Below are 25811 nucleotides of genomic sequence, written 5' to 3'. Positions count from 1 at the left end.
TTTATTTTAAGCATTAGCAATCCTTAGTTGAACGTTACTTTTTGAAACTGTATACATTTTCTCAAAACCATTTAAAAAACAAGTTTATACTTGCCATGGTTTTAATTAATTTTTAATTATTAACACATGATGCTACTGGTAGTAATATATAACATCACAGACTCAAACTAACTTTTAAAATGTTTAAACAGATGACATTTCTTAATGATTTCACTCAAGATTCAAAGGTAGGGAATGGAGAGAGACAAGGGATGGGAGTGGGGAGAGACATTATTCACCTTTCTTGGGACACCATTGAGGTGAAGTTTTACCATATACTTCCCACATGGATTGTACTCTGGTTCACCATCCTTGTTTTGAGGGTAAATTATGCTTTTGTAAGAAAAATAAATATTAAAATACCAACATTAGTATTCAATATCAACTACTATACAGCACATTTCATTCAGGTATATACTACCGTCTTGGCAATTTCATAAAAACAAACAGGAGAATATTTTCCTACAATAGGCCTAGAAAATGAACTACACCCTAATCGAAGTGCTTATTTACTATTAGTAAGTAATTTTCTGAGATCACAAAGTGGACATAAATTTCAAAATACTCTGAAAAGTGCTCAATGTTAACTTACATACCCTAATAAATCATCTATTAAGTGTATATATTTTAAGCCAGTTAAAATAATCTTTTACCACTGGCCCTAAGAAGTAAAGACCACTTCAATTAACCACAACTAAGGCAAGTAGATACAACTTTGACATATAGTTGCATAAAATTATACAATAACATACTTCAACAACTATCAGTATCAATTTTCTTTTAAAATACATTTGGACCACTTATACGGCAAATAGTTGAAACTAAGGACTGCGTCTAATTCATCTTTATACTCTTAGGACTTAACACACAAAAACCGCTCAGGAAAAGTTGAAAAAATTATAATGCTTAGGTTTTGCAATGAATGATTTTAGGCTAATGTATCTTTTAAAAACTGAAAAAGTATTTCAGAAACATTTTAATACATTCTAAAGCAGTTCAAGCCAACAGAAATATGTTATATTTCCCAGTAACCACATTAAAAGTTAAAAAGGTAAAACTGCCTGTAATCCCAGCTACTTGGGAGGCTGAGGCAGGAGAATCGCTTGAACCCAGGAGGCAGAGGTTGTGGTGAGCCGAGATCACGCCATTGCACTCCAGCCTGGGCAACAAGAGCGAAACTCTTTGTCTCCAAAAAAAAAAAAAAAAAGAAAAGAAAAAAAAGTAAAACCAATTTTGATGTTTTATTTAATCACAAATCGAAATATGATTTTAACATATAATCAACAAAAAAATTTGAGATATTTTGCAATTTTGCATTTTTTATGTTCTAAGTTTTCAAAATCTCATGCATTTTACACTTGCAGTGCATCTCTTCTTAATTCAGACTAATCCATTTCAAGTGTCTATAGCCACATGTGGCTAGTGACTACCTCACTTAACAGTCCAATCATAAAGTATTATCAATATGACATGATTTTACTTTGATCAATTTCATTTACTTCAAAACACATTAATTTCATATATATTAACTACGTGTATAGGTTCTTAAGACTGTTTTAGCGTATCTTTCCACATTCATAAATCATCTGCTTAATTTCTACAGAAGGGCCATATTCTGAATGATATGCCCTCTCCACTTTCTATACAGATAAGGCTTAAGTTTTAAGTTTCTAGTTAAGGGACAATTACACAAAAAGAGGTAAAGAGAGACACATTTTTACCTGGTAATTAACTTCTTATTAAAACGTCTTTCATAAGCTGCACTGATGGCCAGTGATGCCACAAAGGAGCAATCCGATACTATTGTCTGTTAATAAGAATAATTAACATATTCATATTCATTCACGTAATTTCAACATTACCGCAATATATGTACATTGCCCCAAGTACCTACTTTTTATACTAAATATCTTTTCTTAAAACATTTATTTTAGGTTCGGGGGTACATGTGGAAGGTAACATAGGTGAACTCGTGTCACAGGTGTTTGTTGTACATATTATTTCAACACCCAGCTATTAGCCCAGTACCCAATAGTTATTTTTTCCGCTCCTCTCCCTCCTCCTATCCTCCACGCTCAAGTAGAACCCAGTGTCTGCTGTTCCTTTCTTTTAAGCTGTTCTCATCATTTAGCTCCCACTTATCAGTGAGAAGATGCAGTATTTGGTTTTCTGTTCTGCGTCAGTTTGCTAAGGATAATGGCCTCCAGCTCCATCCATGTTCCTACAAAAGACATCTCGTTCTCTTATGGCTGCATAGTATTCCAAGGTGTTTATGTACCACATTTTCTTCATCCAATCTGTCACTGATGGGCATTTAGGTTGATTCCATGTCTTTGTTATTTTGAATAGTGCTACAATGTATACTAAATATTTTCTTGGTTATTATTTGAATAGGAAAGTAACAAATAGAAACACCATACTGCCGACTCACACATTTTATTCTAATAAATCCTAGAAAAATTAAATAATGTATTTCAAAAAAATTGATTTTGAATAATTACTCAAATAATTAAATATCCTTCTATTGCTGATATCTATTCCTTTATCAAAGGTGAAATTCAGATTCTCAAGTTTTACATTTACAGGTACATAATGATAAACAGGGCCCACATAAAAATCTGTAATCACTCAAAACAGTGATTTATACTTATATTATCTCAGTATGTTTCAGTCAAAATGTGTAGAATGAACAATTTTTCCAATTACACTTCTGTACCTGAATATATAATAAAAAATCTAAGAAAAAACTCAAATCTATACACAAATTACTTTAAAATGCTGACTTTTCTATAAAATCATACAAAATAAATGCTCACCTGCTTTATGCTAAAACTGGACACAGTATATATCATTGTAGGATTGTTGGTGAGGTCTTCTGGTCGTACCCACTTGGAAAATGTAGTTTTTTGTTTAGGTGATAATGGTAGCTTGCCCCATCTATCACTGAGGTAATAATAAAAATTAAAATAAAAAAATTAATCTTAAAAGATGACTCAAAGCCAAAATTAAATTTCCTAGAGATTTTTTTTTTGGTCTAGTGATTATAGCAGTACTGTATTATCTTAAAATAACCTTCTGGTCAAATCTGGCTCTTTATAGAGTCCAGTCAACCTGATCATCCCCTCCAATTAAAAAATATACCTAAATAATTGAAAACAGAAGAACAACTTAAATTCATTTATATTTAAGAATATAATTTTTTAAATTTAGCAAAACTGTATTCAAGAAATTCAGCAATAAAATGAAACCATTAACAATAGTACAAGCTGATTCATTCAAAAGGACCTAGGAAGCTAAAGATTCAAAGCTGGTTCTTTACAAACTCCACTTGGCAAGGCTAATAATGAGTGTAGCTAATTTAGTGAATACTAACCATGTGCCAGGCATCATGCTAAAGTGCTTTACATACACAATCCACTTAATTCTTAAAACAACTCTATTAAAGGAATTATTTTTGGAAATAGCTTAAAGTGATTAATGACTTACCAAGGTCAGACACCTAAGAAACAGCAGAACTGGCATCTGAATCCAGGTCTCTGGTGCCAAATCCACCATTCTTATCCATTACCCTCTACTCACTGTGTGTAACAATATTTCTCTAAAATTGATGTGTACACCAAGGGGAAACATCTACCTTTCCCCCTTTCCCTAAACTTTTTTTTTTTTTTTTTTAACAGTTGAGGTCTCCATATGTTGCCCAGGCTGCTCTAGAACCTCTGTGCTTAAACGATCCTCCAGCCAAGGCTGATACCAGCCTTCCTGAAGTAAATACCAGAGTGCTGGTATTACAGACACAAGCCACCAGGCCCAACCATCCCCAAACCCTTTCTAGAGGAGGAGCAACAAATCCTTGGTTTTCAAAAGATTTCCTAGTAATAGAAAGTATATAATACACAAACTAGCACAAACATAACTTTTTTTTTTTTTCAAAGAATGCTGACAGATACTGGGAGAAGAGAGGATTTTGTGGTCAAGTATGATCTACAAACTCCTGGTTAAAGTATTAGTTTTTTCATTGAAGGACGCCTCTAGACTTTAAATAAGCCAATGTTTATTGCAATCTCTTAAAATAGACTATGGCATATAACATATCTCAAACATTTTTTATTATCATCTCACAGAACCACTAGTATTTCAGGTAGCATTTTGGTACCTGTATAATATCAGGAGCTAACTGTAAACAGAAAGTGAGCTAATTGAATTCAGAAGAGTTTAAAGACAGCTCTCAAAAATTTTGAGGAGAAAAAATTAATGCAAATTCAAATTCATAATCTATTATTAACCTGTCATATGAACCATATTGCAGCATAAATCCAAGATTCCATAATATTTGTTCTCTCAAGTCACTAGAGGATTATTAAATTCAAGGCTTTTTCCCTCAGAACTTAAATATATTAAAAATATTTTACAGCCAGGCATGGTGGCTCATGCCTGTAATCCCAGCACTTTGGGAGGCTGAGGCGGGCGGATCACTTGAGGTCAGGAGTTTGAGACCAGCCTAGACAACATGCTGAAACCCAGTCTCTACCCAAAATACAAAATTAGTCGGGCGTGTGGTAGGCGCCTGTAATCCCAGTTCCTTGGGAGGCTGAGGCAGAAGAATCTCTTGAACCTGGGAGACGGAGGTTGCAGTGAGCTGAGATCGCACCACTGCACTCTAGCCTGAGTGACAGAGTGAGACTCCATCTCAAAAAATAAAAAATAAAAAAACTTACAATTATAATATTTATTCAATAATGCTTATTTTATTATTTTAAAAGTAATACACGACCAGAATAGAAACAATTTTAAAAAATAATTCAGTCTCTCTAGCGAAAGATAAATTCTGGAGCATTTTCCTGATGATCTGTTATCCCAACTTAAAAACATTTACTGTTGCTTTTTCTTCTGATTGTTCCTAAAGTAAAATAATTTAAAAAATAAGAAAATACCTTGCCACTTAGAATAGTAACTTTAGTATTTATTCTTGTTTTTCTCCCAATTTAACTACTTCAAGAAATATTTATTGAATACCTACTATACACCAGATACTGTGGTAGGCACTGGGGTGCAACTTAATTAAAACAGACATGGTCTCTGTCCTTATGAAGTTTATATGCTAGAGTAGCAGACAAGCATTAAGCAAGTAATCACCTTAAAGAAAAAAAAAAAAATTCCAACTGTGACAAGTGCTATGCCTAAATTAAGGGAGTCTGCATGGCTACATATTTTACTTTTCCAATTATGAGCATTTTCCCATGTTATTACATTCCTTGAAAACTTGATTGTTTATGGCTATATAACATTTTTCTTATGGACACTGTGTCGTATAAGCATAACAAATATGATTTACATTAATTTGTTGCAAAAAGATAGAAGTGATAAGTTTACATCTCTACTTGAATATTGTCAAGAAGATACCAGAATAACTGATTCATTTTCACAATTGTAACAACAATGATAAATTGCTTTCGTACGAATTTTTGAGTATATCTCTAAATAGTTCCTTACAACTGGATTCCTGAAGTAAAATCATTGGTCAAAGAGGTATAAAAAATGTTAAAGTATTTGGAATATACAGCCAAATTGTTATATAACTTAGTAACTAACAAAATGATGATTTTTCTAGCAGTTAACCTTTATTATATAGTGCTTGCTATATAACAGCACCATTCTCAGGGTTTTACATTTTATTAACTCACAGTAACATTATGAGGTAGTTTCTATTATTATCCCCATTTTACAGACAAGAAACTGAGACAGATTTAACAACTTGCCCGGTGTTACACAAGGTTTGAGACCAGAAAGTCTGGCTCTAGAATCTTTCCCTGAACATTAAAGCTATAAAGTTTCTCAGATATAAAAAATTCCTTTGGTCCCAATCAGTTACTAGCATCACACAGCTACCTGAGTGAAAAAAATATGTTAACTGGCTTTGTGATACCTAACCCTTGGCAAAAGAACAGCAAAACACTAGAAAATAAAAAGCAGCCCTTTTGTTCTTTACAGAGCCTTCATATTCTATATAGTAAGCATCCAGCTTTTTTTTTCTAATAATAAACATAACATGCTCATTGGAGAAATTTTGAAAAATAAAAAAGTACTGAAAGAGGTTAAATCACAAAATTTTGTTACCTAGACATAACCACTGTAAATATTCGGGTATATTTCTCCACATCATTTTTTTTTCTATGCATCTATAAATACATGAAAAGAAAAAGAAGGGTCAGGCACAGTGGCTCACACCTGTAATCCCAGCACTTCGGGAGGCTGAGGCAGATGGATCACTTGAAGTCAGGAGTTCAAGACCAGCCTGGCCAAAATGGTAAAATCTTGTCTCTACCAAAAATACAAAAATTAGCTGGGCGTGATGGTGCATGCCTGCGGTCCCAGATATACAAGAGGCTGAGGTGGGAGAATCACCTGAGCCTGAGAAGTCAAGGCTGCAGTGAGTCATGATCACATCATTGCACTCCAGCCTAGGCAATGGGAGTGAGACCCTATCTCAAAAAAAAAGAAAAAAAAAAAAAAAAAAGAAAAAACATTTGGGACATCATAATTTTCTTTTTGATTTCTGTAATGGGAACATTTTTTTCCTACAGTTTTAAATACTTATTTTGAGTAGCATAATATTTAACTGTATAGATGTACCATTATTTAATCATTCCCATATTGCCAGTTTGTTTCAATAATTTTTTGCTGCAACAGATGCTTTGATGAGTGTCCTTATTATGTACATCTTTGACTGTTGATTTCCTTACGATGACTACAAGCTCAGAGTCCTGAACCAAACAATATTTTTAAGGCTCTTGACATAAGCTGCCATTGTCCTGGAAGGCTGTGCTAACTAATTCTCTCATAAATAGCCCTTGCTTGAATTGGTCTTCTTAGTAAACAATGACATCATTCCATTCCCCTTTTCCATTCAGTTTCTTTACTGAGTGTTAGAATTTCTGTTGTGATTCAATCACTGCTTGGACAAATATTTACTGAGTACTTACTTTACACCAGGTACTGTGCTAGACACTACAGAAATAATATTAGGCAAAAGGAGATCCTCATGTCCTCATGACTGGGCAAATAACAAAAGTGCTCTTGCTATGTTGCCCTATCCCTTTCCCACAGCCACCCCTCTATTCCAACAAATTTTTTTATTACAAATTTTAATTTCAAGGCTATTAAATTGAACTTCAGAGTACTGAAAAGTTAAAATATTGAAATTAAAAATTGCAACAGTGCTTACTTACCAGAAAGGCATTGGATAGGCAAAACGTTCTCTCAGGTCAACATTCATGAAAGGAACATATTCTATACCATTTATTTTTGATGTTGTCCTATCAAACACGAGAAAAAAACCTAATTGTTCAAGTTTACCTTAATTGCCAATCTTATTTCAACTCTTTAAAATTTAAATGACAAGGTATGATACTGTATTAAAATTAAACTGACAACCTCATGTTGTTGATATATCTTTGGACAATATTTTCATAAAACAATTGAAAATCAGAAAATAACTGAATCAATTCAAACCAATAAGAATATTCTTTTAAGACTAACACCCACAAGAAGACAAGACTATTCAAGAGGTAATGAAAGTGTCCTTGACACCAAGACACAAAATCAATTCTATCCTAAGCCTAAAGGGAGAAATCAATTGCTTAAGTTATTCTGGAATTAAAAAAACACATTTACAATTCTGAAATATATGCTCTTCACGTTTTCTGGTTATGAGGACACGAAATGGGTAGTGGAGGAAGGAAGTGTCATAGATATCAGCTATGGTCTACTGACAAATTAAAGAAATAAGGTTTGTAGCAGCTTTGCATTCTCCTTGTTTTGTGTATATGCTTTATCTATATTAACTATTTCCTTCTTGTATCTGTTTCTCTCCGTTATTCTATTTATGAGATGTTGCAGAGTAACTTCAGAATTTAGTTTTTATGTAACAATAGCCAGGAAATCTGAGGACTACTTAATATAGTCAGGAATAGATGAAATGATTGTTGGGACTATGTACAGCCTTATTTTGGAAAGATAATGAAAACTTTTCACTCGCATGAAGGATAGCTGCATTTTGTTAGGTGGAATATAGAGTTGTTTTGGTGTAGTACAGAATTTCAAACATGTGAAGGTAGCATATGGAAAAGTGTTGGACTGTTATTAGTCTTTTAGCTTCAAAACTACCCTTCTTTGTCCTGTATTGTGTTGTGTTGGTGCACATGCAATTTTTTCCTAGACAAAGGGAGCCAGGTTAGCAGGAGTACAATTACAATCTTCAGCAGGAAAGGAAAGAAAAATGCTCTCAGATGGCTGCTACCTAGGCAGAAGCCCTTTCAGCTCAACTTTAGAAAATAAAAAGATGAACACCTACATGACTTACACAGCTCTAAGCAGACTGAACTTTCTGCAGTGCTCAACTTTAAAAAAGCCACCCTGTCTGGCTCAGGGACTTATCCTAGCTACACTGGTTCAGAGGGCAATCAAGAATTTCCACATTATTGTGTTTCACATTTCATTTCTTTTGGTACAGCTCCTTGTGGAACAGGGCCACTCCATAGGCAGTGTGCCCAGAGTAGCCATGTTTTACATTTTTAATATCCTCTGAGACTGCTTTCAGACACGCTATGACCCCCCCTAGACAGGGGGTCGGCAAATGTTTTCTGTAAAGAGCCATATGGTATATAGCTTAGGCTTTGCAATGAGGTTTCTGTCATATATTCTTTTTTTTTTTTTGATGCATGTAAAACCTTTCAAAGAAAAACTTTACATATATATATACGTGTATATACGTATACTATATACGTATATATATATATACGTATGTATATACACGTGTACATATATACACACATATTTTTTTTTTTGAGACGGGATCTCCCTCTGTTGCCCAGGCTGGAGAGCAGTGGCGTGATCTCGGCTTTGCAACCTCCACCTCCTGGGCTCAAGTGATCCTCCCAAGTAGCTGGGATTACAGTGCACATCATCATACCCAGCTATTTTTTGTATTTTTAGTAGAGATGGGGTTTTGGCATGTTGCCCAGGCTGGTCTCAAACTCCTGAGCTCAAGTGATCTGCCCCCCTCTGCCTCCCAAAATGCTGGGATTGCAGGAGTGAGCTGCCAGCGCACCACCTACACTCCTATTTCAAAGTAACATTTTTTCCCCCATTAGGGCTCTGGTTACAAAGTTGCATAGATTAATAGTGGTCTGCTACAGCTCATTTTGCTCCTTAACCTTTAGTGGCTCAGTTTCACAGAATGCTAGGATTTTCAGCAAAGTGTATTATGTCTAGCAAAAACGCTAATATTAAAATATACTGGAACTAAAGCCGGGCACAGTGGCTCATGCCTGTAATCCCAATACTTTGGGAGGCCGAGGTGGGCGAATCACCTGAGGTCAGGAGCTCGAGACCAGCCTGGCCAACATTATGAAACCCTGTCTCTACTAAAAAAAAAAAAAAAAAATTAGTCAGATGTGGTGGCGCACACCTGTAGTCCCAGCTACTTGGGAGGCTGAGGCAGGAAAATCGCTTGAGCCCAGGAGGCAGAGGTTGCAGTGAGCCAAGATCGCACCACTGCACTCCAGCCTGAACAACAGAGTGAGACTCTGTCTCAAAAAATACAAACGAAAATAATAAAATAAAATATATCAGAACTAAAATTTTAACTATTTCAAGTTGTGACTACATGATGATATAATTACATAATAACAGCACAATACACTATAGGAGAAATCTGAATACAATTCAGCAAACCTAATGAAAATAAAATTCTGCATTCATGTTAACAAAATTCTTCATTACAATTAATTGTAAACTTATTTACCTGAGTACTTCTATTTCTTCTGCTGTGTATCTCTGTCCTTGTGCATCACATGACTGAGGACTTATAAATGACTGAGGTCTTTCAAGGAAGGGATTAGTGCCCAGTGGAAAATGTGCTCTCACTGGAGGTGGCTTTGGCTTAACATTTGTTGAACTGATTTTGCCAACTGGCTTGGTCAAAGGCTCACTCAGCGCTTCTGCTCTATAACAGAGAGGAACAAACAACTGTTCTAGTTTTTCTACTCACATTTAAGCTTTTCAGGAAACAAAATTTACTTGAAGAACCAGTCAAGCATCCCTAATGTAAAATTAGTATATAAAATTCTTACATACTAATCAACATTTCACTACTTCAGCTACTTCCAAAGATAAGCATCTTTTACAAACAATATTCTATTGACAACATTAATTGAGCACTTACATAATCAGACACCATACAAGGTAAGGTAAGTGGTATAAAAGAACGTATAAAACAATCCCTACACTTAAGGCACTCATAGTTTTGTAGGGAAAGACAGACAACTGCATCAAAAATAACAGATACTAGGATGAAAGTATTACATGCAAATGAATGTACAACAGAAGTTATTCACTTAATGAATTGCCAAGTGGGGATGAGTTGGAGAAGGGTGCTCTGAACTGATGCTTGAGCTGCAGAGTTGTTCACCTGGGCAGTGAGGAAGCATTCTAAGTAGACAGAAGAACATGTACAAACGTGCAGAAGTATGAAACAGCACAATGAATTAAGGTAATTTCTTTTTTAAATTTTTTATTTTTTTTTTGAGACCGAGTTTCACTCTGTTGCCCAAGCTAGAGCGTAGTGGCGCAATCTCGGCTCACTGCAACCTCTGCCTTCCGAGTCAAGCGATTCTCCTGCCTCAGCCTTCTGAGTAGCTGGGATTATAGGTGCCTACCACCATGCCTGGCTAATTTTTGTATTTTTAGTAGAGACAGGGTTTTGACATGTTGGCCAGGCTGGTCTCGAACTCCTGACCTCAGGTGATTCGCCCACCTCGGTCTCCCAAAGTGTTGGGATTACAGGCGTGAGCCACCGTGACCGGCCAGGTAATTGCAAAAGAATGAATGTTGTCCCTGTGAGAAGTGCAAACGAGAGGCAGCAGGAGATGAGACTAGAGAGGAAAGCAGGGGCTGGATCACAGACAGCCTCACATGATATGCAACAGAATTTTAACTTTGTTCTGTCAAAGAACTAACGAGCTAAAAAACAGAAGTTCTTAACCTGAGGTGCATATATGAGCTTCAGGATTCTTGTGAAAACTCTGAAATTATATGCAAAAAAATTTCATGTACATTTTCCTAGAGAATGGATCCATAAGTTTCAAAAGATCCTCATAGGAGCCCATGGCTATCTCACCCACCCTTTGCTTAGGGTGCACTTGAGAATATTGGATGGGTTAGCCACAGAGGTAATAAAGTCACTTATAATTCTGACAGGTGAAAGAAGTCAAGATAGAGAAGACAACTGTATGTCAAGTGCTCGTATCTTCGTGAATCTGAGGAAACAAACTAAAGTTAGTAGATGACAATGAAAAAGAGGGATGACTATTTTACTTCAGTTAAAAAAAGAAGGGCTTGGGGTGGTACAGTTATCTATCAGGTCAGAGCCTCAAAAGGAGATAATTCATGATATAGGTATAAAAGCAATTTCCACCCTTTCATTTTTTGTATGTCTACAACACTCTTTCAAGATATATAATTTGCTTATGCAAACTCATTCATTCTTTTAGCAAATATCTACTGAGCACATATTACATGTCAGGCACTCTGCTGGGTACTTGGTTACAGCACTAAACAAAACAGACAAAAATCTCTGCCCTCAGAGCTTACATTTGGGGGATGAAGGTTGGAGGGGACACAGACATTAACAACAAATATAATAAGCTAGTAAATCTCACAGACCTCAGAAAATAAGAGCTGTGGGAAAAATACCAGAATAATCAGGTTGCAACTGCTGGGGGAGATTCAATTTTAAACAATGGTTAGGGCAGGCTTCATTGAAAAGTTGACATTTCAGCTAAGAGGTGAAAGAGCTACACACTGTATAATCTGAGGTATGTACATGGCTGAAAGCAAGTTCATGCTCATGTTTTCTATTTTTAGCAGATCTGGAAGGCTCTCTGGAAGGTCTCTTTGAAAGTCTGATATTACGTAACAGAAAACAGGTCCTCCATTGCAAATATCACAGTCCTTTCTGTTCTAAACTAAAATTAGAAACATTTATTGATTTGCTATTTCCTGAGTTTAAAGCAGGGAACTAGAGAGAGGAGGTAAATTCACTAAGAAGTAGAAAGTAGATTTGTTTCAGGTGACAGTTAAAAGACGGAGGTTTGTTACTGCAGCCTTTACAACACATTTAGATAAATTTGTTTAAATAACACTAAGTGCCATCCATGGAGAACTTGAGAGATCAAACTCACCTGTCTAGTGCCTGTCGAGCCAACTGTTTCAGTTTATTTTGCAGGACTTTATCAGCAGTTTCATAAGACTTAAGAGAAAGAAAGAGACACACATTTTAAAGCATAATTATTTTTCAATTTGCTTGATCCATATTTCTAAGCAAAAAATTTACAATGCATATTACACTTGTGGAAATTGAGAATAAACAAAGATGACATTAATTTTCATCCTTAAAGGTATTATTTAGAATAGTGTTGAAAATTTGTCACTGAGGTGCACTTTAAAACCACTTATGTGGACAACTGATAACTGGACCACAACTGTTTGACCATAGTGCTGTGGAACACTGAGTGGCAGGAACCTCAGAACACTAGCACTCATTTAGTATCAAGGCACCTACAGAAATCAGGCCAGATGGTCTCTCTGAGCAAAAGTCTCTGCCAAAAAGCCAGTCAGAAAGACATGGGGATACCAGTCTCAACTACTTTACCTCATCCTCCTGTCAAATACACTGCTCTCTTATGCACTAGATGTCCCTTGAAGCTAAGAGTCCCAACCAAGGCTCAGCAGGGAGCAGTAAAAGCCACTCAGCATACAGATTTTACACTGCAAATAAGTAAGGCTCATCCAAACCACTAGCTTATTTTTTAGTGCACGAAACTGAAAAAAGGGGAAGTTTATTCTAAATTAATAGATTTGTGATAATGAATTATGTAAGTTTTAGTTTTAAGAATAGAAACGTTAAAAATAGTTCTTGTAATTTAAGACTCAATACTTTCAAAATTTTAATAAGATGCAAAAACCCATTATTAGCTTTCTACTCATCATCTTTTATTGAGGAGTAGTTGTTACACTTAAAATAATTTTTTATTCTGTTAAAATTATTTTATTCAAGGTGTTATGTAAAATTCACTAGCAAGAGAAGAAATGGTTTGGCATAACTCATCAAACGTAATTTGTAGCTATACACACTGTTTTCAGACAGAGATCCACAGCTTCTGTGTACAATTCTATAGCATCTTCAACATTCTCTTTTTCATCTTCATCAAAAGCTTGTGTAACAAGGAAATGAGCACGCTCTAAGTCCAACTGATGTTTTGACTTCAAAGGATCAGCACTCTTTGACTGAACTAGAATAGAAAAAAAAATACGCAGAAGGAGTATTATCTAAATACAGACACAAAACACACTATTTTCACTATTTAAGACATTTTTTACCAAAACTCTGTATTCTTCATTTAAAAAACTTAGCAAAGTTAAAAAAAATCCTTAAAAAAGGACAAATTTCCTCCCTTCTTTTTTTTTTAAGACAGGCTCTTGCTCTGTTGCCCAGGCTAGAGTGCAGTGGCACAATCACAGCTCACTGCAGCCTCTACCTCCTCAGGCTCAAGAGATTCTCCCACCTCAGCCTCCTGAGTAGCTGGGACTACAGGAATGTACCACCATGCCTAGCTAATTTTTCTCTTTTTTTTTTTTTGTAGAGATGGGGTTTTGCCATGTTGCCCAGGCTGGTCTTGAACTCCCAGGCTCAAGCAATCTGCCAGTTTCAGCCTCCCAAAGTGATGGGATTGCAGGTGTGAGCCACCGTGCCCAGCCTTCCTCCCTTCTCTTTTTAATCTTAAGGTCTAAGAAAAAAAAATCTGCAATTATTTACCACACAATAGACATCAGAGATAAAGAATAGTAAAAAATACACTACTTATTTAAAAAATTCTTTCCCTGAGTTTCTCTCTCCCACTGGCACTTTCTTCACTTAAAAATTAAAACACAGGCATTCTCCTCATATGCTCCTCTACCTCAAAAGACAAAACAAAAACTTGGAAATTGCTAAATATTAACAAATCTATTTTAAGGCAATTAAAACTTTTTTTTCTGCACAGACAAAATTGTGTAATATACTAGGCTCTGATGATAAAGTTCCTGCTTTTTCTATTTACCCTGAGCCTAGAATATGTTATGTATTTTCATTGCTCTTTGAAATAATATTTTCATTTGATTTTAATAAAAAAATACGTATCTATAAGAAACATGTATCCAGAATATATAAAGATCTCTTACAATTCAACAATAAAGACAACCCAGTTAAAAAATGGGCAAAGGATCTGAACAGACATTTCTCCAAAGATGGCATTCAAAAGGTCAAATGGCACATAAGAAATTGCTGAACGTTAGCCATCAAAAAATGCAAAACACAACCACAATGAGATGACACCTTATGCCCACTAGGATGGCTAAAATCAAAAAGACAATAACAAGCGTTAGGATGTGAAGGACTTGGAACCCAGATACATTGCTGGTTGAACTGTGAAATGATGTAGCCACTCTGGAAAACAATTTGGCAGTTCCTCAAAAAGTTAAACATGGAGCTACATCCTTATGACACAGCAGTTCCACTTCTGGGTGGAATTCCAAGAGAATTGAGGAAACATGTCTATGCAAAAATCTGTACATGAATTTTTTTTTTTTTTGAGACAGAATCTCACTCTGTCACCCAAGTTGGAGTGCAGTGGTGCGATCTCAGCTCACTGCAACCTCCACTTCCTGGGTTTTCAAGCAATTCTTGTGCCTCAGCCTCCCAAGTAGCTGGGACTACATGTGTGCACCATCACGCCTGGCTAATTTTTGTATTTTTAGTAGAGACAGGGTTTCACCCTGTTGGCCAGGCTAGTCTCAAACTGCTGGCCTCAAGTGATCTGTCTGCCTTGGCCTCCCAAAGTGCTGGGATTACAGGCATGAGCCACTGCGTGTACATGAATGTTCTTAACTGCATTATTTATAACAGCCAAAAGGTGTAAACAACCCAAATGTCTCCAAAAACTAATGAATGGATAAACAAAATGCAGTACATCAATACAATGAAATATTACTCAGCCATAAAAAGCAATGAAGTATTGATACAATCTACAAAATGGAAAAATCTTGCAAACATTAAACTCAGTGAAAGAAGCCACATGGCAAAAGGGCCATGTTTTGGATGATTCCATTTGTATGAAATATCCACAATAGGCAAATCCATAGAAACAACAAGATTAGTGGTGGCTAGGGGAAGGGAGGAATGGGGATTGACTGCTAATGGGTAAGAGGTTTCTCTTGGGGTGATGAAAACATTCTAAAATTAGATAGTGGGGATGACTGCACAACTCTAGGAACAGGCTAAAAACACCTGAATTATATACTTTAAGAGGGTGAATTTTATGATATGGAAATTGTATCTTGCTAAACTTGCTATTTAAGAAAAGTCTGAGATTTTGTTAGTTCTTTAAAGTTACGTGTTTTTTTTTTTTTTTTAAATACACGGTCTCACTAGGTTGCCCAGGCTGGCCTTAAACTCTTAAACTACTGGGCTCAAGTGACCCTTCTGCCTTAGCCTCCCAAGTGGCTGGAACTACAGGTACTCACCACTGTGCCCAGTTTGTGCTGATGTTTTCAAAACTTAAGCCTTCTTAAATGCCTCTCTGAAGTATATACTAATTCCATTGATGAAAAAGATACCAAAGCTCAAAAATGTTGAAATATCTAGCCCAGTGTTTCTCAGCCTGGCATTACTGACATTTTGGGCTGGATAATTCTTTGTTGTGGGAGACTTTTTAGCAACAGCCTTGGCCTCTACCCAGCTAAATCCCAGAAGCATATTCCTTGCCACCCAGCAGCGTGAAAACCAAAAACTTCTCCAGAAATTGCCAAATGTCCCCTGGGGGGCAAATTGCTTTCTACTGAGACCCATTGATCTAGTCTAAGATTTCACAGCTACAAGTGAAAGGGTAGAGACTCAACAGTGATCTTTTAATTCCAAGTCTTGAACTCTGTACTATGACGGTTAATTTTACTTTTTATTTTTCGAGACAGGGTCTTACTCTGTCATCCAGGCTGAGGGCAGTGGTGTAATCACGGGTCAGTGCAGCCTCAACCTCCTGGGCTCAAGCAATCTTCCTGCCTCAACCTCTGAGGAGCTGGGACTACAGGCACACACCACCATGCCCAGCAAATTCTTTCAATTTTTGTAGGGGTGAGGTCTATGTTGCCTAGGCTGATCTTGAACTCCTAGATTCAAGGGATTCTCCTGCCTCAGCTTCCCAAAGTGCTGGGATTACAGGCATGAGCCACTGTGCCGGCCTACACTGGTTAAATTATGTTACCTTTCCCCACCCCAAAATCAACTCTCTCTCAGGATTCTCTTAACTGTCAGCAGACTATCTTGTTTTAAAACTTAGGGTTCCTAACAGGATTTTTATTTGAAAAAGGACTTTTCTGCTTAAAATAATAAATAAGAAAATCCTTTAAATTGTCTAGAGATTATACTCCATTTCTTCAACAAAAGCAGAAAGAAGTTGGTAAAACAAGCTATGTTATGCTTTAAAAATCCTTTTTAAGGCCAGGCATGGTGGCTCACGCCTGTAATCCCAGCACTTTGGGAGGCCGAGGCGGGTGGATCACGAGGTCAGGAGATCAAGACCATCCTGGCTAACATGGTGAAATCCTGTCTCTACTAAAAATACAAAAAATCAGCTGGGTGTGGTGGCAGGCGCCTGTAGTCCCAGCTACTGGGGAGGCTAAGGCAGGAGAATGGCGTGAACCCCGGAGGCGGAACTTGGCAGTGAGCTGAGATCGCGCCACTGCACTCCAGCCTGGAAGACAGAGCGAGACTCCATCTCAAAAAAAAAAAAAAAAAAAAAAAATCCTTTTTGAACTTTATTTCACTGGCAAGTCTTTATTATTCAAGAGATTGGGGTGTCTCATATGATGCTTGAATATCACATATATATCAATGTTTAGAATTTATTTCCCAAAAATCACATGTAAGTTTTTAGGCTTAGCTGTATTTATATAAAGTAAGAATAATTTTTAAAATTCCTTAGAAAAAAATGATTCATATTTATTTTTTCCAATTGTCACAAGGATTTCAAGGGTTTAAAGAGCAATCTTACTGGAATCAAGACCCTATGGCATAAATGTGCTTGACTGTGTGTACATATGGAAAAGAAAGATGGAAATATACCTTAGGCTGCCAGAGATTCTACTCCTGGAATAATATCGCCATATAATCTCTCCTTTCCAGAGCATTCTGCTTTAACATTTAGTCTAGCATGCTTCAGAAAGGGGTTTCCATGATAGTGCAATGTTGACACTGTTCTCTCTCCACACCTGATGAAGTCCTCCTGAGGACATGGACTGTCACTCATCTATTACCCTGTACTTACCATAGAGCCCAAACACGTATTCAATACATAGTTACTGAAATGAAGAAAACTATCTATGAAAAAACAGGGAGATCATGGAAGTAAACATGAAAGACTACCTTCCCTACTTCAAAGATAATTTTATTTGAAAACACTGGTTATGAAACAAAGTTCCTAATATTCGGCAGTTAAATTTAAGAACTTCATTTACTTGGCTGGGAAAAGAAAGTTCCTTTGAATTTTATATGGTATTTTGAATACATGAATCAATACTTTGTATCAAGTGAGGTTCCAATAACACAGGCAGTACACTTTTCAATACATGCAACTTCTGGGCACTGTATTAAAAGTAAACCGCCTTCTTTTTAAGGGAACTATCATAACAAGGAATCCAATGATTAAATCTACTTTATCCCAATGATGTTCTTGTAATTGCTCGTATCTACTCAAAATGAGTGGTAGAAAGTTACACAAAGTCCATGAGAATAAATATTCTTCTGCTTGGGGCTTTATCATGCAGCAACAGAAAAAGAGGGTTAAAAAGATTCCCTACAGAAATCAATGTATTTGTAAATACAATGTCAACAGCAGTTACCTCTAACAAAACTGTGACCATTAAGACTATATATTTCTATTATTGTACCTGTTGTGCTGTTTACAAAAATAAATACAAGTAGTTCCAAGTCTCTGTTTACATGTCACTTTCCCAAGATATGGTTTAAAAGAGTTTAGCAAAGGTCTGAAAGTAGAAGACACTGAAAGAGAAGACACTGTGAACCTACTGCTGAAGTCTGTAAACACTGAAGAGGAACAGTCACTTAATTTTATAAGGAAGAGACGTGACAGATATTTTAAAAGCAGACTTTAACTGAATCCTAATCCTAACTTTGCCAATGATAAATTGTTTGAACATAGGTAATTCACCATCTCTGCACTCTGGGAAATTAGGAAACTGGACTATATTATCTATAAGGTTCCTCTTCAAAGATCTATGACTTATTTCTAAATGACTTTTAAAGAGGTGATTACCAAAAGTGGAATGAGCAGCAACAGAGTGAGCATCAAGATTCAAAGATAAAAATGAAGAAGAGAAACAAACAAAGAAAAATGAAGAAGGGGGAAAGACGTGATGGGAGAAAAGAAAAAATAGAGTGACAAGTTTAGTAGTCCTTTACTAACCTGCTGAATGTAGAGCTTGAACTCTTTCCAGATACTCAGTTATTTTTTCTTGAATATTTTCTAGGCTTGATCCTGCCATCTCAGCATAAATTAAGGCTTGTGCAGCTTCCTAAAAATGAAAGAATTCAAAGGAATCCAATAGATGTATTACGACTTGAATTTTCTTTATCACATTCTCATTCAATATTGGTTTCCATGAATGACAAAACAACTATGTCTTTAAATTATTATTAATAGTAATTTTTTTCATAAAGTAGTTATACAATCTTCCAATGTTTTCTTCAGTATTCAATGTTCTCAATTTTCTTTTACTTTTCTTTTTTGAGACAGAGTTTTGCTCTGTCACCCAGGCTGGAGTGCAGTGGTGCGATCTCAGCTCAGCTCAACCTCCCCAGGTTCAAGTGATTCTTGTGCCTCAGCCTCCCGAGTAGCTGGGACTATAGGTGTACACCACCATACCTGGTTAATTTTTGTGTTTTTAGTAGAGATTGGGTTCTGCCATGTTGGCCAGGCTGGTCTTGAACTCCTGGCCTCAAGTGATGTGCCCACCTCGGCCTCCCAAAGTGCGGGGATTACAGGCATGAGCCACCACACCTGGCCCAAATGATACTTTTTTTTTTTGCTTTTTCAAAGATAGAGTCAGAATTAGGTGCTAAAAGCCACAGGACACGCCCAAACAGGAACTTGAACCCTGGACCCTCACATTAAAAGTCTGATGATGCTCTACCGAAGGAGCTATCCAGGCTCTCTCTCAATTTTAACATATCATTGAAAATTTATGAATTCACGCATGAGGAACTGATTATAAACACTTCTTTAGAATAGCTGCAGTTTACATGTTTTTTCCTTTTTCCTTATGCAATAGATCAGATTTAAAATTATATACCTTGAAAATGTGAACGGATTGCAAGTAATTCACACTCAAAAAAATATGAATTGAGCCTTCAAAGCACTAAAACGAGTAATAACTGCTAAAATAAAATTACCAAGAAAAGATTACAGGAGATTACACATGTTAAATATCTCACAGTAAAAGGAAAACAGTTTTCTCCACAGAAAATACTGACAAAGGATGACACATTTTAAAGCAGATTTTAGTTGTATAAATTACACTTATTTTAATTTTAAGAAAATCTGGATTCTTCTTCCAGTTATTCCATAACTTCCACGACCAGTTATGCTATGGCTAGAAGGTGGTGTTTCCATTCTCCTCATCACCATTCCAGGAAGGTTACCAATGCTACCACCTAGAAAAGCAAAGACAAATTTCTACAAATAACAGCACCTTCTCTGCAGTAACCCAAGCGTGTACACTTCATGGGTCATCATGCCTGTTTCCAAAGATGCCATCTACTGAACATCACTTTTTGAATCCAGTTGTTTGAGCAGGAGTTGTTTCACTGAACCTAACAAAATTAAGAAAAGTGCAGTTTTCAGCCTGGGCAACATGGTGAAACCCTGTCTCTACAAAGTAGTCCCAGCTACTCAGGAGGCTGAGGCGGGAGGATCACCTGAGCCCTGGGAGGTGGAGGCTGCAGGCTGTGATCGGGCCACTGCACTCCAGCCTGGGCGACAGAGTAAGACACTGTCAAAAAAAAAAAAAAAAAAAAAAAAAAAGGAAGGAAGCAAGGAAGGAAGGAAAAAGTACAGTTTTGACTACAATGAAAATTCAGCCTAAAGGCAGTGGGATAGAAAAGATATGACTTCCTTAGATTCTATAACTCAGATATTTCAGAGGAGGAAAGTATAACCTTACACGTAAACATTAAATATATCTTACATACCATCATTATCTAAATACATTATAACTACACTTAAATCCAATAAATGGAATGTTTTTGATACATGTAAATTATATAAGTATATAATACACATACATTGCCCCTTCAGTTATCTTGTGATTATTAATTTCCAAATAATTATTGTACTTTTTAAAAAAAGCTATTTTTTTACTTAGGAGTCTGAGGCAGGAGGACTGCTTGAGGCCAGGAGTTCAAGACTAACTGGGCAACATAGTGAAATCCCCATCTCTGGAAAAAAAAAATTAGCCAGGTATTGTGGTGCACACCTGTAGTCCCAGCTATCAGGAGGCTGAGGCTGGAAGATTGCTTTAGCCCAGGAGTTTGAGGCTGCAGTGAGTTATGATCTCACCACTGCCCGCCAGCCTGGGTGACAGAATGAGACCCTGTCTCTAAAAAATAAAATAAAGCCAATTTAAAAAATTGCTGGTGTCAATTTTATTTTACTCATTTCATTTATATTCAAAACTGACAAGAAAGAAATAGCTTATAGAAAGGACTGGGCAGAAAACACTAAATACTAAACTGATGAAGCTTATATAAATAATTTCTAGAAGTACAACCACTTTTTTTGGCTTTCTCAAAGATGAAAAATTCTTCCTGACATGTATGTAAGTCTATAGGAAAACAAGGGGCAGTGCATAGCAGTTTCTTTTGCTTTAATAAAATCTATTTTTATATAGCACTATTTTAACCTGTTATTTGTCAAAGCTATTTCACAAAACACACACAATTTTTCTCTTAAACAATGCCTTGTGAAATTGTCAAAAAAGTCTAAAAGGATTCTGAAATGCACCAAAACTCTCTAAATATAAAGCAGATTATAATAGAATGAGACCTACTGTTAGATAGATCAGAGGGTGACCAGAGTTTATAATATTTGATTGTACATTTCAAAATAGCTAGATTAATTCAAATGTTCCTAGCATAAATATTAAGGGAATAATATTCAGTAATAATAGCTGCACAGTTCAGCTGTGAAGTAGTTAAGGTGATGGCTATCCCAAGTACGCTGATTTATCTTTACAAATTATATTAATGTATTAAATTATCACATGTACCCTGAAACTATGTACATTACCTATCAATAAAAAAAGAAAAAAATAGGCTGGGGGCGGTGGCTCATGCCTATAATCCCAGCACTTTGGGAAGCCGAAGCAGGTGGATCACCTGAGGTCGGGAGTTTGAGACCAGCCTGACCAACATGGAGAAACCGGGTCTCTACTAAAAATACAAAATTAGCCGGGGGTGGTGGTGCATGCCTGTAATCCCAGCTACTCAGGAGGCTGAGGCAGGAGAATCACTTGAACCCAGGAGGTGGAGGTTGCAGCGAGTCGAGATTGTGCTATTGCACTCCAGCCTGAGCAACAAGAACAAAACTCCGTCTCAAAAAAAAGGAAAAAAGATTATAAAATGAAAGCAACAAAATATTAATCTGAAACAAACCACACTTTATTGATAGCACATACACTTGTGAAAAAAAGTACTACTATTGTACAGTATTATCAAAGTCTGATAATCTTTCTAAAAGAAAAGGTGACACTATCATGAGGACACAGCTCCCTCCAAATCTAGCTAGAGCTAGAGGGGTACATTTGCAAATCCTCAGAATTGGAGAGAAGAGAGTGGACCATGGAAGCTCATACCCTTTGATTTAGCAATTCTGTCCCCGGTAATTTATCCCAAAGAAAATTCAGGCAAAAATTTGCACTAGTCATAAGAATTAGTTATAAAGATATGAACTACATCGTTACTTATGATGTTGAAAAAACAAAATCAACTGAATGCCCAAGTCTGTAAATTAATTATAGTACACTGGACAGGCACAGAGGCTCACGCCTGTAATTCCAGCATTTTGGGAGACTGAGGCAGGAAGATCGCTTGACCCAGGAGTTCGAAACCAGCCTGGGCAACACAGCGAGACTCCATTTCCACAAAAAAAAAAAAAAAAAAAAAAAAAAAATTAGCCAAGTGTGGTTGTGTCTACCTGTAGTCCCACCAATTGGGAGACTGAGGCAGGAGGATTGCTTGAGCTTTGCAGTTTGAGGCTGCAATGAGCTATTATTAGTGGGCCACGGCACTCCAGGCTGGGTGACAGGGCAAGACACTGTCTCTTAAAAAAAAAAAAAAATATGGTACACCCACATAATGAACTACTGTGCAGCTATTACTAAAAACAGTATAAACCAGTTTGTAAAAAAAAAAAAAGCATATACACATACGCATAAAAAAACACAAAAATATAGTCACACACCACATAACATTTCAGTCAACAATAGACTGAATATATGATAGTGGTCCCCTAAGATTATAATGGAGTTGAAAAATTCCTATTGCCTGGTCATGTCATAGCCATCATAATGTCATATCACAACACTTTACTCGCATGTTTGTGGTGATGCTGATGTAAACAAACCTACTGGGGTGCCAGTGGTGTAAAAGTCTACCACACACAATAATGTAGAGTACATAATACCTGATAATCAACAACTATGTTACTGGTTTATGTATTTACTATGCTATACTATGTACTGTTAGTATACTCCTTTTATAAAAAAAGTTAACTATAAAACAGTCTCTGACATGTCCTTCAGGAGATATTTCAAGAGACATTGTTATCATAGGAGACGACAGTTTCATTCCTGTTATTGCCCCTGAAGACCTCCCAGTGGGACACGATTGGAGGTGGAAGACAGTAATACTGATGATCCTGACGAGGTGTAGGCCTAGGCTAAAGTGTGCCTTAGTTTTTAACTAAAGAATTAAAAAAAAAATGAAACAAAAAACTTGCCAAATAAAGATATAAAGGAAATGTTTGTGTAACTGCACAATAAGTTCGTTTTAAGCTATTACAAAAGAGTTAAAAAGTTAAGAAAATTTAGAAGTTTATAAAGTAAAAGGGTTACCGTAAGCTAAGGTTAATTTATTACTGAAGAAAGAAGATTAAAAAAATTTAGCGTAGCCTAAGGGTACACTGCTTATAAAGTCTACAAGAGTAGAGCAGTGAATGTCCCAGGTCTTCACATTCACTCACCACTACTCACCAACTCAGAGTAACTTCCAGTCCTGCAAGCTCCTTTCGTGGGTAAGTGCCCCACACTGGTGTAGTATTTTTTTTTTTAATCTTTTATGCTGCATGTTTACTGTACCTTTTCTATGTTTAGATGCACAAATACTTACCATTGCATGTAACTGCACACACCACTGAGTACAGCAACATGCTGTGCAGGCCTGTAACCTAGGAGCAACAGGCCATGCCATACAGCTTAGGTGTGGAACAGGCTGTACCACTCAGGCTTGTGTAAGCGCATTCTACGGTGTTCGCACAACAACAAAATGGCCTAAGAACACATTTCTCAGAAAATATCACATCGCTAAGGACGCATGACTGTATGTCAAATGCTATGACAGGAGATGGTTTTTATTCTTTTTAAGTTTATTTAACGAGCATGCATTATTTTGATATATATCACAGGCCATTTCCCGCTAACTGTAAATTAGAGTCAAGTGACAGCAAGAATTGGCTACTAACTACCCATATCTAACACCTGCCCCCCAAAGCGGCTCACCGGTGGGCATTTGCCAGTCAGGACTACAGGTGGAGGAGCGGCGGCTGCAAGCCGCGACCCAGCCTCCCCGCAGCCTCAGCGTCGGCCTCTGCACTCGGGCTTGCCGCTCCCAACAAGAGGAGGGCCGGGAGGCGGACGAGGGAAAAGCAAAGCCGGGGCCGCTAGCCTCCGCATCTGGATCCCGCCCCTCGGCCGCAGGCCCGGGCCGCACTCCGACTGAGCAACTCCGACCGAAGCGCCGGGCCCGGCCCTACCTTGTAGTAAAACACCGCCTCGGAGTAGCGGCCTTCGTGGTCGCGCTGAACCGCCAGACGGGCGAACTGCACAGCGTCCCGCTCCAGTGCTGTGGCGTCCATGGCGCAGTGGCCCCGCGCCGGGGCAGGGAAGGAGGCCCTGACGCAGGACGGCTCTTCGCGGACTGCGGCGGCCCGGCGGCGGCGAGGACTCGGGAGCGCCGCGGAAGGAGCGGCAAAGTTTACTTTGGACGGTGGAGGGAGGAGAGCTCGCCTTCCCGTTGCCGGGCTGGGGCCCACCGCGAAGCCGCGCCTCTCAGCCCAGACCCGGCTCGCAGCCCACCCGGCCGCCCCACTTCGCGGCCCCAGCGGCCCTCGCCCCGCCCACCAGCCGCCCCACGCAGGCGCAGCCTGGCCCTCACGAGCTCCTTAGAAGCTGGGGCGGCCGAGGCCAGGCTCGCGGGACTGCGCGGGCTGTGGGCGGGGCCGGGCCCACGCAGGAGCAGGGCCGCAGGGGCGGGGCAAAAAGGCATGCAGCTGTGCACGTGACCGTCGCGGCGCCCGGGATTGGGCAGCTGAGGGCAGGTGCCACGTCCGAGCTGCCCACACACCGCCTTAGGCGTGGCGGTGGCGGTGCAGGGCGAGGCTGTTTTCGTCGACAGTGGGCAGTAGAGGGGTACGCGCCTTACAGATCCTTTCGTCTGTTAAGTGTAAGGGATGGGAGTAAAGAGCTAAGGAAGAATGCCTCCCACCAGCATCTGACACATTAAAAAAATTACCGTGAGGACAGAGGTTCTTTAGAGTCACTCTTCGCTAACATTTATTTTCATTTGTTTTCCACAAGCTGAATCATGACCCTATAGCCCCCCACTGTACACCAAGGTCGTATTGATTGAATTGTTAACAAACAAGGTAATGTATTTCCACTTGTACTTACCCTTAGGTTAACTTGATGCTGTTGTAATTAAATACTTAATTAGGTGATTATTTGATTTATGTCTTCTCTCCCCTAAAGGTCTGAAGTCAGCAGTAATAAAAATGAATTAGTGATGGGCACCACCAAATTCATGCTGAGTCAAAGAAGTAAGAATTGAGTACATAATGTATAATTCCATCTATAAGAAACACTAGAAAACACTACGATGTTAGAAAGCAGATCAGTGGTTGGGAAGGGGATACAAAGGAATCTTTTCGGATGATGAGAATGTTTTATATCTCAATGGTGGTGTAAAAATATATACGTTTGTCAAAACTCATCAAACTACATTTTAAGTGTGTACTTTTAATTTTTTAATTATACTCTAAATTTTTTTTTCAGTCATTTGGCCTGCATTTAAAATGGGACTCTAATTTCTTAGTTTAAGTCTGTTTCTTCACATTTAGTGAAGTTCTTAATAACAACGGTCTCATCAGGCTGTTATAAAGACACACAGAATTTGATTTTGTGCCTGGCCCAAAGATGGCTCTCAAAGGTAGCAACTACAGTTTTATAGCTGAAGCAGGGATGGTTCCTGTCTTTACCACTTTGATCCCAGCGTTGAGCACAAGCCTTGTTCCAGAGCAGGTGTTCAACAAATATTTTAAAATGTTGAATGA

General features: G+C 37.8%; 1 protein-coding gene across 6 annotated transcripts in view; it reads right to left on the bottom strand.

The window, feature by feature from the left end:
• Positions 1-24656, bottom strand: part of CAPN7 (calpain 7) — a 46186-nt gene extending 21530 nt beyond the window's left edge. For 2 of the 6 annotated variants that reach the window (XM_055381088.2, XM_063703420.1), the window contains exons 1-9: positions 24237-24655; positions 18615-18723; positions 13231-13388; positions 12279-12346; positions 9842-10042; positions 7266-7352; positions 2856-2982; positions 1761-1846; positions 279-372 (exon numbers count right to left, since the gene is read on the bottom strand). In XM_055381088.2, the coding sequence (XP_055237063.1) occupies positions 279-372; positions 1761-1846; positions 2856-2982; positions 7266-7352; positions 9842-10042; positions 12279-12346; positions 13231-13388; positions 18615-18723; positions 24237-24338 (1032 nt within the window). In that variant the 5' untranslated portion in view covers positions 24339-24655. Of the gene's footprint in view, positions 1-278; positions 373-1760; positions 1847-2855; positions 2983-7265; positions 7353-9841; positions 10043-12278; positions 12347-13230; positions 13389-18614; positions 18724-19899; positions 20021-24236 lie in introns of all 6 variants that reach the window. The other 4 variants (XM_063703419.1, XM_055381090.2, XM_031009177.3 and 1 more) reach the window with 4 other exon arrangements.
• Positions 24657-25811: the final 1155 nt, after the last annotated feature.

Source organism: Gorilla gorilla, chromosome 2, assembly GCF_029281585.2.
Source record: "Gorilla gorilla gorilla isolate KB3781 chromosome 2, NHGRI_mGorGor1-v2.1_pri, whole genome shotgun sequence".
NCBI lineage: Eukaryota > Metazoa > Chordata > Mammalia > Primates > Hominidae > Gorilla > Gorilla gorilla.
This window is presented reverse-complemented; position numbering and strand designations above follow the sequence as displayed.